Source organism: Doryrhamphus excisus, chromosome 12 (assembly GCF_030265055.1).
Source record: "Doryrhamphus excisus isolate RoL2022-K1 chromosome 12, RoL_Dexc_1.0, whole genome shotgun sequence".
NCBI lineage: Eukaryota > Metazoa > Chordata > Actinopteri > Syngnathiformes > Syngnathidae > Doryrhamphus > Doryrhamphus excisus.
The window spans coordinates 2,090,574-2,106,127 of NC_080477.1; the positions used below are offsets into that span (position 1 = coordinate 2,090,574).

At 47.9% G+C, this 15,554-nt stretch overlaps 2 protein-coding genes across 2 annotated transcripts; both read left to right on the forward strand.

The window, feature by feature from the left end:
• Positions 1–1,499: 1,499 nt before the first annotated feature.
• Positions 1,500–10,176, forward strand: LOC131139844 (zinc finger protein 84-like). The gene is made up of 4 exons (XM_058089770.1): positions 1,500–2,072; positions 3,495–4,708; positions 7,948–8,215; positions 9,084–10,176. Exons 1-4 carry the CDS (start codon positions 1,961–1,963, stop codon positions 10,061–10,063), a joined length of 2,574 nt encoding a protein of 857 aa, XP_057945753.1. The 5' UTR covers positions 1,500–1,960; the 3' UTR covers positions 10,064–10,176.
• Positions 10,177–10,694: 518 nt separating this feature from the next.
• On the forward strand, positions 10,695–12,780 carry LOC131139732 (gastrula zinc finger protein XlCGF8.2DB-like). The gene is made up of 2 exons (XM_058089605.1): positions 10,695–10,850; positions 11,489–12,780. The coding sequence occupies exon 2, from the start codon at positions 11,504–11,506 to the stop codon at positions 12,623–12,625; it is 1,122 nt and encodes a 373-aa protein (XP_057945588.1). The 5' UTR covers positions 10,695–10,850; positions 11,489–11,503; the 3' UTR covers positions 12,626–12,780.
• The last annotated feature ends 2,774 nt before the right edge of the window (positions 12,781–15,554 follow it).

Genomic DNA, 15,554 nt, shown 5'->3' on the forward strand with positions numbered 1-15,554 from the left:
AGTGAATGAATGAATTGAGACGTACAAATTTCGTCTTGTGATGAGGCATTTCTTTGCTTGACAGATTTTATTATAAATATATATATATATATATATATATATATATATATATTTCCCTTTAACTGCGGGACATTTTCTGATGAAATTTATATATACATATATATACATATATATATATATATACACACACATATACATACATATATATATTCACAATGTGGCCCGATTTATGTGACATTGTGTGAACCTTCACGTTGGGGGCGTACCTCCGTTTGAACACTAGGGGGCACTTTTTAATGACATTCATTCATTCATTTTCTACCGCTTTTCCTCGCGGGGGGTGCTGGAGCCTATCCCAGCTGTCTTCGGGCGTAAGGCGGGGTACACCCTGGACTGGTGGCCAGCCAATCCCAGGGCACATATAGACAAACAACCATTCACACTCACATTCATACCTATGGACAATTTGGAGTCGCCAATTAACCTAGCATGTTTTTGGAATGTGGGAGGAAATGACATTCATTTTCATTATTCATCCTTTGTTGTAGGTGCAGATGGACACCTCTGTGTGAGGCCCTGGTTTACCTGTGTCCGATCGATGAGATCCACAATCGATGAGATCCACAATCGATGAGATCCACAATCGATGAGATCCACAATCGATGAGATCCACAATCGATGAGATCCACAATCGATGAGATCCACACAAAGTCCGTATAGTTGCAAAAATGAAAGGTTTTATTTTATAGAATGCTATGACAAAAAGGTTCATTGTTCAAGAAAGATGAGTGAAGAAATCAGACACGTCAAAAGAAAACCGTGTGGAAGTCCAAAGCTTCCACCTCACCGTGTGACCCAGCCCCTCCCCCAACATGTGCGTGGCCACACACATGAATGTTTTTATAATAAGCAGCACCATTATTTGAAACAAAAACAGCAACAATTGATTAAAATAAATATTCCCATTTCATATTTCAAACAATATTTAAGGTGTGCATCATAGCATAAATAACAAACTCCACTCTACAATTGACTGGCTCATACATATGTAATTGTATTTAATTATTATTGTTAATTATACAATTGTTAGTACAGTTGTATTTTTATTTCAATTCAATAGAAGGTATTATTATTACATCATTTATTTGTTGAAACACTCGATCATTCGGACTAAGACGGACATCTTCATTTATTGCTGAATAGAAGTGGGATGTGCTCATTTGTAGTATCTCCCATCAGCCACCAGGTGGCAGCAGTATTCCAACGGCGGCTGAATAACGAGACGTCGGGATGGCTGCACGGTTGGTCATTTATTGGAATGGCAGCTTTCAGCACTTCCTGTACCAGCACGCTGCCCCTGACTGCCCTCTACAGCTTACCCATGGAACAGCAGCTTGGAACAACAATACTTGGAGTTTGTCGAAGAAGAAGAAGAAGAGAAGGCGGGTTTTAATTCCAAGTTTAAAAAGACGGTTCGTCCTGAAGAAAACAAAGCAACTACGACGTCCCAAAAATCCCTCTAAACCCTTCAAGCGTCCATCAAAATGCCGGGATAGTGGAACGCAGTCAAGACAAGTCAAGTCACACTGCGCATGCGTCGGCGCCATCTTGGACGACAATATTCGGTGCGGATGCAAGGAAAGGCTTGGAAAAGAAGTTAGCAAGAAGACGAGATTGGTACCGCGTTTGTTGTCCTTTCGCTCCATGTTCCGTGTGAGGGAGTACACGGAGAGTACACGGAGAGTACACGGAGAGTACACGGAGAGTACACGGAGAGTACACGGAGAGTACACGGAGAGTACACGGAGGGTACAGCGAGTACAATTACTGCTGGGATACAACTTCTTCTCCGCGTCACTTGAAAGCTTCTCGGGCTAGCTTAGCTGGCTAGCTGCTAACAAAGAGACGGAGAAGTTAGCCAGACGTCGCTAAACCGGACAAAGAGAGAAAGGGGAGCTAAATGTGCGAAAGATTAGCAGAGTGCAAGGAGGAAGTTTCTCTCAAAAAACACGAGAAGGAGCGACGACGTCGACGATTGGATGCTTTTTCCCGGAAGCACCAAGACGGAGCAGGTTGGTTTCACTCTTATTATTATTATCATTATTATTATTATTATTATCATCATCATCATCATCATCATCATCATCATCATCATCATCATCATCATTATTATTATTATTATTATTATTATTATTATTATTACCTGTCAACATTATTGACTAAGGCCACTTTAGGCGTCTTAGAAGATAATTTAAACAACTTTCCTGCTTTGTCGCCCGTAACGCTTTCCCAGCAGTTGAGTTAGAAAATAACTAAATAATCCTTCCATCCTTCCATCCTTCCCGTCCTGCCATCCTTCCATCCTTCCCGTCCTTCCCGTCCTTCCCGACCTTCCATCCTTCCCGTCCTGCCATCCTTCCCGTCCTTCCCGTCCTGCCATCCTTCCCGTCCTTCCATCCTTCCCGTCCTTCCATCCTTCCCGTCCTTCCATCCTTCCCATCCTTCCCGTCCTTCCCGTCCTTCCCGTCCTTCCATCCTTCCCGTCCTTCCATCCTTCCATCCTTCCCGTCCTTCCATCCTTCCATCCTTCCCGTCCTTCCATCCTTCCCATCCTTCCCGTCCTTCCCGTCCTGCCATCCTTCCCGTCCTTCCATCCTTCCCGTCCTTCCATCCTTCCCGTCCTTCCATCCTTCCCGTCCTTCCATCCTTCCCGTCCTTCCATCCTTCTCGTCCTTCCCTCCTTCCCGTCCTTCCCGTCCTTCCATCCTTCCCGTCCTTCCATCCTTCCCATCCTTCCCGTCCTTCCCGTCCTTCCCGTCCTTCCATCCTTCCCGTCCTTCCATCCTTCCATCCTTCCCGTCCTTCCATCCTTCCATCCTTCCCGTCCTTCCATCCTTCCCATCCTTCCCGTCCTTCCCGTCCTGCCATCCTTCCCGTCCTTCCATCCTTCCCGTCCTTCCATCCTTCCCGTCCTTCCATCCTTCCCGTCCTTCCATCCTTCTCGTCCTTCCCTCCTTCCCGTCCTTCCCGTCCTTCCATCCTTCCCGTCCTTCCATCCTTCCCATCCTTCCCGTCCTTCCCGTCCTTCCCGTCCTTCCATCCTTCCCGTCCTTCCATCCTTCCCGTCCTTCCATCCTTCCATCCTTCCCGTCCTTCCATCCTTCCCATCCTTCCCGTCCTTCCCGTCCTTCCATCCTTCCCGTCCTTCCATCCTTCCATCCTTCCATCCTTCCCGTCCTTCCATCCTTCCATCCTTCCATCCTTCCCGTCCTTCCATCCTTCCATCCTTCCCATCCCTCCATCCTTCCCGTCCTTCCATCCTTCCCGTCCTTCCATCCTTCCCATCCCTCCATCCTTCCCGTCCTTCCATCCTTCCCATCCCTCCATCCTTCCCGATGGAACCATGGCTCCACGCTGCTTGTCTCCACTCGTATTTGCCCACTGGCACGTTTCACCTCCAACACCTCTACAGCACCTTTGTCTTCTCCCTGCAGGCGTCCATCAACATCGCGAGTGGAGCTCCAGGTTGGAGCGGGAGGAGCCACAGCCCCCCTCCCTTAAAGAGGATGAAGGGGAGCCAAAGCCCCCCCACCTTAAAGAGGAGGAGGAGCCCCACCCCCCTCACATTAAAGAGGAAGAGGAGGAGCCACAGCCCCCCCACCTTAAAGAGGAAGAGGAGGAGCCCCGGCCCCCCCACATTAAAGAGGAGGAGGAGGAGCACAGCATCAGCCAGGAGGGAGAGCATCCGGAAGGACCGGAGGAGTTCCCAGTGATCGGTGTCATTGTGAAGAGTGAAGATGATGAAGACGACGGTGAAGGTGAGGAGAAGAGAGAGGCGGAGCCTCCAACAGAAGCTGATGGAGACCACTGTGGAGGATCACCAGCAGACAAGCTCTTAGCTCCACTATCAGATAGTGAGCACACGACGTCACACTCTCCTGACACTGATGATGATGATGATGAAGACTCTACAGCTGATATGACATGTCACCCTGACAACACACGCTTGAAATGCCACCACTGCGACAAGAGCTTCGGCAGGAAGGGGAACCTGAAAAGACACCTGAGAAGTCACGCGGGCGTCAAGGACTTCCAATGCGGTAAATGTGGGAATTTGTTTGGTGACAATTCAACTCTCCAAAGACACATGAGAAAGCATACAGGGGAGAAACCATACATGTGCTCAGTTTGTGGTAAGAGGTTCTCCCAGAAGGTACATTTGACAGCACACTCAAGAACACACACTGTGGAGAAACCGTTTGCTTGCTCCGTTTGCTCGGTTTGTGGGAAAGGCTTCTTTCAGAAGTCCCATTTGCAAGAACACATACGAATACACACCGGAGAGAAACCTTTCGCCTGCTCCGTGTGTTGCCAAGCATTCTCCCTCAAGTCGTCTTTGATAAGACACGTGAGAACACACACTGGAGAGAAACCCTTCGCCTGCTTGGTGTGTGGCAAAAAGTTCACTCATCGTTCGACTTGGATAAGACACACGCAAACGCACACAGGGGAAAAACCGCACGCCTGCTCGGTCTGCCATAAAAGTTTTTCTCAGAATATATATTTGATAGAGCACAAAAGAACACATACAGGAGAGAAACCATTTCCCTGCTCTGTCTGCCATACACACTTTCGTGCTCGTTCAGGATTGAGGAAACATTTAAAAACGCACGCCGGCGCCGCTGTTCGGTGTAACGCTAATATCCATCCCTGAAAGTATCACTTGCATCACACGTTACACATCCTGAGCTAAAGCGCGGGGGGGGGGGGGGGGGGGGGGGTAGTTTGTCCAATAAGATGTAAGTCCATGATGACGTAAAGAAATACATCCTTGCCATCCGTGTCACGTGTTGTTCTTCTGGAGGTCACCTGGAGGCCATCTTGGCCCAACGATGCGGACCGACGTTCATTCCACTTGGCCTCCTTGCAGCCACGTTGTACTGATTTGACTTGGAATCATGAACGTATGGAATGAGTAACACCTTTCCCAGCGTGGAGGTGAGACGTAGGAGGAAGGCTTTCGTAAATGTGATCATATGACAAATATATTTAAAAATGAGGTTGCAGGGAAGAGTGACAGTCCGATGTCAATAAAGTTGTTCAAACACATTTCAAGAAGAAAGCTGGAGTGAAAGAAGAAAAGACATGAAAGAGGAGAAGTAAAAAATAGCGTGTTTTTTAACTTATGAGAACAACAAAACTAGTGGACTAGTAGTTTTTGGAAAGTTAGGTGGGGGGGCAGTATGACGTAATATTTCTAGAAGATGAAGAAAGTCGAAGTATTTGGGATAAAAGTTCTTAGCTGCTCGACGTTGTCTTGTAGCAAGCGGTGGCGGTCTCCGTTATAGCCGAGTCAACAAAGACGGGTACCCGTGAATCCCAATTCGGGTTTAAAAAACTCGCGAGTTTTGAACGACTCGTCCATGACGTGCACATTACAGATGCGCATGCGTCGGTCGCCATGTTCGGCTACTTTGGACAAGGTCGCAACGAAACGACTGGGAGAAAGTTAGCAAGATGACGAGATCGCTGCCGCGTTTTGTCTCGTCTCCATTGGAGGAAGGATCCTAAATGCTGCATGGACGAGCATCTTAAAGCTTAGCTTGCTAGCATCTTAAAGCTTAGCTTGCTAGCTGCCAACAAAGATAATACCGAGATAATACCGTAATAGGACGGTTGTATCGCCTCTTCGGGCCGTGAAGTTGATCCAAACTTTGTTTTCATAGATACTGGAGACGAGGGTAGCCTGAGTGGAGGTCTTGCTAGCTGGTGCTAAAACACAATAGGAATGAAGTACTGCGTCACTGAGGCATCAATAGTACACGGCTGCAGTAAATCACAGTGTATTGCTAGTACGCCATATTAATAATAAACAATAATAAAGTAATATTTCAGACCCAAAGTTGGCAAGGCCATGGGTTACATGAAATAAAAAGATTCCAAGTGGAAGGGATTCAAGTTTAGAGAGCCATTTTGTTGTCAGCCTTGTTTGTAAACAAGAACACAAAATATAAAATAGGATATACAGTGAAGAAAATAAGTATTTGAACACCCTGCTATTTTGCTATTTCTCCCACTTAGAAATCATGGAGGGGTCTGAAATTTTCATCGTAGGTGCATGTCCACTGTGAGAGAGATAAACTAAAAAGAAAAATCCAGAAATCACAATGCATGATTTTTTAACAATTTATTTGTGTGATACAGCTGCAAATAAGTATTTGAACACCTGAGAAAATGAATGTTAATATTTGGTACAGTAGCCTTTGTTTGCTATTACAGAGGTCAAACGTTTCCTGTAGTTTTTCACCAGGTTTGCACACACTGCAGGAGGGATCTTGGCCCACTCCTCCACACAGATCTTCTCTAGATCAGTCAGGTTTCTGGGCTGTCGCTGAGAAACACGGAGTTTGAGCTCCCTCCAAAGATTTTCGACTGGGTTCAGGTCTGGAGACTGGCTGGGTCATGCTAGAACCTTGATATGCTTCTTACGGAGCCACTCCTTGGTTTTCCTGGCTGTGTGCTTCGGGTCGTTGTCGTGTTGGAAGACCCAGCCACGACCCATCTTCAATGCTCTGACAGAGGGAAGGAGGTTGTTCCCCAAAATCTCACAATACACGGCCCCAGTCATCCTCTCTTTAATGCAGTGCACTCGTCCTGTCCCATGTGCAGAAAAACACCCCCAAAGCATGATGCTACCACCCCCATGCTTCACAGTAGGGATGGTGTTCTTCGGATTGTACTCTTCATTCTTCTTCCTCCAAACACGCTTATTGGAATTATGACCAAAAAGTTCTATTTTGGTCTCATCTGACCATAAAACTTTCTCCCATGACTCCTCTGTATCATCCAAATGGTCATATGCAAACTTAAGACGGGCCTTGACATGTGCTGGTTTAAGCAGGGGAACCTTTCGTGCCATGCATGATTTCACATCATGACGTCTTAGTGTATTACCTACAGTAACCTTGGAAACGGTGGTCCCAGCTCTTTTCAGGTCATTGACCAAGTCCTGTCGTGTAGTTCTGGGCTGATTCCTCACCTTTCTTAGAATCATTGAGACCCCACGAGGTGATATCTTGCATGGGGCTCCACTCCGATTGAGATTGACCGTCATGTTTAGCTTCTTCCATTTTCTAATGATAGCTCCAACAGTGGACCTTTTTTCACCAAGCTGCTTGGTAATTGCTCCGTAGCCCTTTCCAGCCTTGTGGAGGTGTACAATTTTGTCTCTGGTGTCTTTGGACAGCTCTTTGGTCTTCGCCATGTTACAAGTTAAAGTCTTACTGATTGTATGGGGTGGACAGGTGTCTTTATGCAGCTAACGACCTCAAACAGGTGCATCTGATTCAGGATGATACATGGAGTGCAGGTGGACTTCTAATGGGCAGACTAACAGGTCTTTCAGGGTCAGAATTCTAGATGATACACAGGTGTTCAAATACTTATTTGCAGCTGTATCACACAAATAAATTGTTAAAAAATCATGCATTGTGATTTCTGGATTTTTCTTTTTAGTTTATCTCTCTCACAGTGGACATGCACCTACGATGAAAATTTCAGACCCCTCCATGATTTCTAAGTGGGAGAAATAGCAAAATAGCAGGGTGTTCAAATACTTATTTTCTTCACTGTAAAATCATATGTTTCTCAACATATCGGGGAGAAGAATATCGGGCAGACGCCAGAAAGTCAACGGAATAAATGCGAACGAATACCTGTCAGTCCGGATTCAGGGAAAAAAGTACAATTGAACTGGTTCGTGATTGTAGATTCTCCGCTGCGCATGCGTTGATCGCCATTTTGAGCAGGTTAGCAACGGTTAGAATCAAGTTAGCAAAAACGCGAGATTGTCGCCGCCTTGGTTCCCGGACAGACTTTGAGTTGTGAAATATTCCTTACGTCAGCACTTTGAAGCTCCTCGGGCTAGCTTAGCATGCTAGCTGCTAGCAAAGACACGCGGAAGTGATCAACATCGCTGACCAGAGACCGAGTGTGAGTGTAAAGTGGGATCGTGTGAAAATGTGTCAAGTCCAAATGCTGAGAGCGTTGGTGAATCAGCGACTAACTGCGGCTGTTGAAGAAATATTTGTAGTGTTGGAAAGAACCATAGCAGAGTACGAGGAGGAACTTTCTCGAACAAAAGAGGAGAACGAGCGACAACGTCAACTACTGGACGCCGTTTTCAGGAAGCAGGAAGTTGTGTTGCACAGAGCAGGTTTGTTTACTTTCCTTTATCATCATGATCTCATTATGGAGTCTTTCAAGACGCCTCGCCATGCATTTCGGTTTTCGTGGCCTTAAAAGTCTTCCATTTTCTATAAGTTTTATATCGGACAGAAGGAATGTCATGTCTGATGGAGACACGCCTGTGTCGCCTAGCAACGCCACCCCCACAGTGATGTAGCGAGGGACAACCGTGGTCCAACAGTGATGTAGCGAGGGACGACCGTGGTCCAACAGTGATGTAGCGAGGGACGACCAAGGTCCAACAGTGATGTAGCGAGGGACGACCAAGGTCCAACAGTGATGTAGCGAGGGACGACATGACTGAAGAGTCTTACTGCTGTACCTTCCTGCATTGGTTAACGTTCCTTACAAGAAAGGGGGGGGGGGGTAAGCCTGACCTTTCCAGTCGTATGCGGGGGAAGGGGAGGGGTCGTATGCGGGGAAGGGGAGGGGTCGTATGCGGGGAAGGGGGGGGTCGTATGCGGGGAAGGGGAGGGGTCGTATGCGGGGAAGGGGAGGGGTCGTATGCGGGGAAGGGGAGGGGTCGTATGCGGGGAAGGGGAGGGGTCGTATGCGGGGAAGGGGAGGGGTCGTATGCGGGGAAGGGGAGGGGTCGTATGCGGGGAAGGGGAGGGGTCGTAGGGAAGCCATTGGAAGCAAAAACTCCTTGAGTGACTGAGTGACTTCGTCGAGCGGCAGGCCACAAGATCATTTGGAACCACCGGAGTCAAATGGTGGCACGCTGGCATGCAGTACCCGGCCGCCACCAGCAGAGGCACTGTAGACTCACTCATCTCTCCAGACACCTTCATGTCTCCTCCAACTCCTCCAAGCCTCTTTGTCTTCTTGTCCTGTAGATGTCAGCGATGAAGCTCTTACCCCTGAGCAGCCGGTTTGGAGCTCCACGATGGAGTGGGAGGAGCCACAGCCCCCCCAGGTTAAAGAGGAAGAGGAGGAGCACAGCATCAGCCAGGAGGGAGAGCATCCGGAAGGACCGGAGGAGTTCCCAGTGATCGGTGTCATTGTGAAGAGTGAAGATGATGAAGACGACGGTGAAGGTGAGGAGAAGAGAGAGGCGGAGCCTCCAACAGAAGCTGATGGAGACCACTGTGGAGGATCACCAGCAGACAAGCTCTTAGCTCCACTATCAGATAGTGAGCACACGACGTCACACTCTCCTGACACTGATGATGATGATGATGAAGACTCTACAGCTGATATGACATGTCACCCTGACAACACACGCTTGAAATGCCACCACTGTGACAAGAGCTTCGGCCACAAAAGGAGTCTGAGCAGACACGCCCGATATCACACTGGAGAAAAAGCGTTCATGTGCTCGGTTTGCGGTAAAAGATTCTTCATCAAGTCGCATATGATGAGCCACGCAAGGACACACACTGGAGAGAAACCTTTCACCTGCTCAGTTTGCGGGAAAGGATTCTTTCAGAAGTCGCATTTGAGTGAACACACAAGAGTACATACTGGGGAGAAACCTTTTGCCTGCTCGGTTTGCCATCAAACATTTTCTCAAAAGTCGTCTTTGAAAGTTCACATGAGAACGCACACTGGGGAGAAACCTTTTGCCTGCTCAGTATGTGGTAAAAGATTCATGGATCGGTCGAACTGGTTGAGGCACGCGCGAACGCACTCCGAAGAAAGACCGTATGCCTGCTCAGTCTGTAGCAGAAGATTCTCCCAAAATGAATATTTGATAGCGCACAAAAGAACACACACTGGAGAAAAACCGTTTCCCTGCTCCATCTGCCATACGTACTTTCGAGCTCGTTCAACTTTGAGTATTCATATGAAAACACACGCCAGTGGCGGAGTTTAGCAGGATATCGATGGTATCGATCCTGAGGTACCGTCCTGTGATGTACCGTCTTATATGTACTTGTACTTACGTGTACTTGTGTATTTTTTCAATGTGTAAAGGCAGCACATCAAATGAACTATGACGTGTTTTGCTAACCATGTGACCAGAGTGACAGTGAACGAAGGCATTTAAGTTTGCGTGTGCGTGTGCGTGTGCGTGTGCGTGTGCCCACACCTAAAACTCATCTTTCTTCTGGTGTTTACATTCAGGTACGTTTTGTTAGCAATAGTAAGTGACGCGCTGACCAAACATCAGACTGCGCATGCGTAGGTCGCCATTTTGTTAAGGGGACTGTAATACTAAGGCGGCGGAGAAAGGCCGCGATAATGTTGTCGCGTTTGTTCTTTTTTTCTCTCCAAACTTAAGCCAGCGGAGATCAGCCGTCACCGGAAGGACAAAACTTATCTCCGTGTCACTTTGACGCTTCTCGGCCCAGCTTTTAGCCAGCCAATGGAGAGACGCGAAAGTTAGGGAAACATATTGCGCATGCGTCAACTCTATTTTCCACTGCTATTTTAGTCAGCAAGGCGACGACATCGTCCAACGAGGTTCTTTTGGAGTAGTAATATTCTTTACTATTCATTTTGTCTCACCAGAGAAAAGACGGGTTCTTCTCTTCTTCTCTCTTCTCATTACTGTTAAGACAAACTTGTCTCTGTGTCATTTTGGAGCTGCTCGAGCTAGCTTAGCATGCTAGCTGCTAACAAAGACGCGGAAGTGATCAACATCGCTAAGCAGAGATCAAGTGAGTGTAAAGTGTCGGGATCGTGTGAAAATGTGTCAAGTCCAAATGCTGAGAGCGTTGGTGAATCAGCGACTAACTGCGGCTGTTGAAGAAATATTTGTAGTGTTGGAAAGAACCATAGCAGAGTACGAGGAGGAACTTTCTCCAACAAAAGAGGAGGAACTACTGGACGCTGTTTTCAGGAAGATGGAGTTGTATAATTGTAATCATTATTAACGTCGCTAACACTCAAGTGTTTAACGAATAATGGAAGGAATTACTGTTTTATGATTATTGGTTTGAAGTTATGACCGACGACGGACTTATTGTGTACTGATATCAATATTGAATGTTGACCGTTCCATCAGTCACCACGGCTAACTAGCTAGTCAACGAAGGTTGCGGTTGCTCACACCTCGGTAAAACACTGCCCCCTAGCGTTTAGGTTAAAGAAATGCAAGCGAAAAGACCCCAACTTGTGTGCAACGCCGATACTCCATGTTTACTTACATAACATTTCATCTTTATTCTTTAAGAGGTTCTCCCGCTGAAGGTCAATTTTCTTGGTTGGGTCCTCACCTGGAAATGAGACGATGATATTCATATTTGGAGATGCAAAGAGACCCAAACTTCTCTTAAGATTGTGTTTCTTTAAGCAGGAGTGGCACTCCAGGATGGAGCAGGAGGATCCACAACCCCACATTAAAGAGGAAGAGGAGGGGCCCCAGCCCCCCCACATTAAAGAGGAAGAGGAGGGGCCCCAGCCCCCCCACATTAAAGAGGAGGAGGAGGAGCACAGCATCAGCCAGGAGGGAGAGCATCCGGAAGGACCGGAGGAGTTCCCAGTGATCGGTGTCATTGTGAAGAGTGAAGATGATGAAGACGACGGTGAAGGTGAGGAGAAGAGAGAGGCGGAGCCTCCAACAGAAGCTGATGGAGACCACTGTGGAGGATCACCAGCAGACAAGCTCTTAGCTCCACTATCAGATAGTGAGCACACGACGTCACACTCTCCTGACACTGATGATGATGATGATGAAGACTCTACAGCTGATATGACATGTCACCCTGACAACACACGCTTGAAATGCCACCACTGTGACAAGAGCTTCCTTCACCGCAGCACTCTCAACATACACATGAGAAGCCACACCGGAGAGAAACCGTTTGCCTGCTCATTTTGTCACCAAACGTTCTCTAGGAAGTCAAATCTAATAACGCACACAAGAAGACACACCGGAGAGAAACCATTCGCCTGTTCTGTGTGTGGTTTGGGTTTTGTCCGAAATCAACATCTGATAGCACACGTGAGGAAACACACTGGAGAGAAACCTTTCACCTGTTCTGTGTGCGGCGTAGGTTTTGGACAAAATCATAGTTTGAAAACACACATGAGGAAACACACCGGAGAGAAACCTTTTACTTGTTCTGTCTGTGGTTTGGGTTTTGTGCAAAGTCAGCAGTTGAAAGTCCACACGAGGAAACACACCGGAGAGAAACCTTTCTCCTGTTCAATCTGTGGGATAGGCTTTGGACAGAAGCAGCTGTTGAAAAGACACACGAGGAAACACGCGGGAGAAAAACCTCATTCCTGCCCCGTCTGCAGCAAAAGCTTCTTAGACCGAACAACACTCGTAACGCACATGAGGAGACACACGGGGGAGAAGGTGTTTGGCTGCGGTGTGTGTGGAGAAAGGTTCTCCTACAAGTACCAGCTCAGCACTCACACGTGTGCTCCTGGGAGCGGCGGCGTGATGCCAAATCCTGAACCTGAACATCATCACAAGGTCACATGATTGCCAACCTTTATTGCTGTCCAGGAAGAACAATAAAATCCCGATCAGCCAATCGTAGGGCTTTATTCATGTCAGATGAAGAGCAAATGACCAAAGCTGTTGGAGGACCCAGTCTAGGACTCTGGTCTGGGACCCAGTTCCAACACTCAATTCTAGGACTCAGGTCTAACACTTAGTTCTAGGACTCATCTAAGACTCCGGTTGAAGACCTATTTCTAGGACTCGCGTATAAGACCTAGTACTAGGACACCGTCTAGGAGTCAGGTCCGGGACCCAGGTTTAGGACTAAGGCATAAGACCTTGTTCTTGGACTCGGGTCCTTCTGGGAGCGATGTGATCTGGGGTTATGTGACCCTGGTAGGTTTCTCCAGACAGACGGGTCCTATGGCGGCCCAGTGGAGCAGCCGGAAGGAGACCCCACACCCCAGACAAGACGGTCTCGTGCCGAAGTCGGGTTCCCAGGCGAGCTCCCGGTGGTCTGACGCCCGGTGGCCCAATCAGGAAAGTCACATGGCTTCCCAAAATTGGTATTCACTCAAGTTCCGTTCCGCTTTCTCTGGGTCCGGGTCGTGGGAGCAGCGGTCTCTGTAGGGGAGTCCAGTCTTCCTGGTCCTCGGCCAGCACCAGGGAAGGCCTGAACCGTTCAGCCCACAAAGGCTCACGGTCGGACAGCACAAGAATCAGATATCAGATCATCATAATTCACAGGTGGAATGGACAGGTAGGACCATCAGGTAGGATCATCAGGTGGGATCATCAGGTAGGATCATCAGGTAGGATCATCAGGTAGGACCATCAGGTAGGATCATCAGGTAGGATCATCAGGTAGGATCATCAGGTAGGATCATCAGGTAGGATCATCAGGTAGGATCATTAGGTAGGATCATCAGGTGGGATCATCAGGTAGGATCATCAGGTAGGATCATCAGGTAGAATCGGGTAAGATCATTAGGTAGGATCATCAGGTGGGATCATCAGGTAGGATCATCAGGTAGGATCATGAGGTAGGATCATCAGGTGGGATCATCAGGTGGGATCATCAGGTAGGATCATCAGGTGGGATCATCAGGTAGAATCGGGTAGGATCATCAGGTAGGATCATCAGGTGGGATCATCAGGTGGGATCATCAGGTGGGATCATGAGGTAGGATCATCAGGTGGGATCATCAGGTGGGATCATGAGGTAGATTGATGAAGCTATCATTGGAACATTTTATCCTCCTTGTACAATCTAGTCATCATCTTCTATTGTTATTGTTATTGTTATTGTATATGAATCCGTATTTGGTCATGCATTAGTAGGTTACTTTGGTACTCTGCCGTTATGTGATTGACGGCTGCATTTGCGTGACGACAGCACCACATTGCGCATGCGTGGGTGGCCGGTATGGCGGAAGACCGGACTATTTCAGGTGAGCTTGCATGAAATGATTGAAAAAAGGAAGCGAGAAGACGGCAGTGGACCCCGGTTGTTCTCTTTTCTGCCCCAATTCCACGTAGGCCACTCGACTACGGTGATTATTAAGCTAAAACTCGCCTCGGCGTCACTGGAGCTTCCCCGGCTAGCTTAGCATGCTAGCTGCTAGCAAACAGACGCGGAAGTGATCAACGTCGCTAAGCAGAGACCGAGTGTGAGTGTAAAGTGTCGGGATCGTGTGAAAATGTGTCAAGTCCAAATGCTGAGAGCGTTGGTGAATCAGCGACTAACTGCGGCTGTTGAAGAAATATTTGTAGTGTTGGAAGGAACCATAGCAGAGTACGAGGAGGAACTTTCTCCAACAACCCCGCTGGAAAAAACAGTATGACCAGCATACGTTGTGTTTTCGTGCTGGTGTGCTAGCAGCATGCTAGCTGGTCATTGCTAGCATGCCGGCGGCTCCATTTGCCGGTAGCTGGTCTCCAGACCAGCAACAGCGTGAAAACACAACGTATGCTGGTCTCTGCCGTTTTTTCCAGCAGGCTGCTCCCACTACCTTGGTCTCTGCTGGTGTGGTGGAGCAGCCTACCGGCGTGGGATGCTGCTGAGACCAGCAAGACTTAAAAGATGTAGAAATAAGAGTGACGCTCCTGTCACATCGCAGCCATCAACATGCTAATCCTCCATATTAGCTAACACGAAGGATCATTAGATGTTAATGACCCAACCTTCAAGTGGCAACAGGGACAGTAGGGGTCCAAGGGGTCTCCATCTAAGGACCGCGGGCCAAGTTTGAACCAGAGGAGCATTCTGTCCTCAATACGACTCCAAGCTGCTCGACAGCCAGCCGACCAATCAAGGCAACGCCGTCCACAAGGCTTGTGTGTGTGCGGTACCGCTAACGTACAGAGAATACAAGTACGGTACCGGTAACGTACAGAGAATACAAGTACGGTAACGTACAGAGAATACAAGTACGGTACTGCTAACGTACAGAGAATACAAGTACAGTACCGGTAACGTACAGAGAATACAAGTACTGTACCGGTAACGTACAGAGAATACAAGTACTGTACCGGTAACGTACAGAGAATACAAGTACGGTAACGTACAGAGAATACAAGTACGGTAACGTACAGAGAATACTAGTACGGTAACGTACAGAGAATACAAGTACGGTAACGTACAGAGAATACAAGTACGGTAACGTACAGAGAATACAAGTACGGTACTGATAACCATCCACTGCCTGCCACTTCAGCCATCAGCAAACGTTTTGTCATTCATGTTGAATTAATGCTAGTATTTCTTTTCCTTGATAACATTGTGGTATCATGGGGGGGGGGGGTATTCCACCCACGACTTGCCTCCAGGCACGCCCACTGCGCTGTGATTGGTCACACTCCCAAGCGCTCCCGAAGACTTCCAGACTACGGCCAAACCCTACTTTCTAATGAGGCTGGAGACCCCAGAGTGGTCATGGAGGTCTTTTACAATCCTTGACATCAGTCG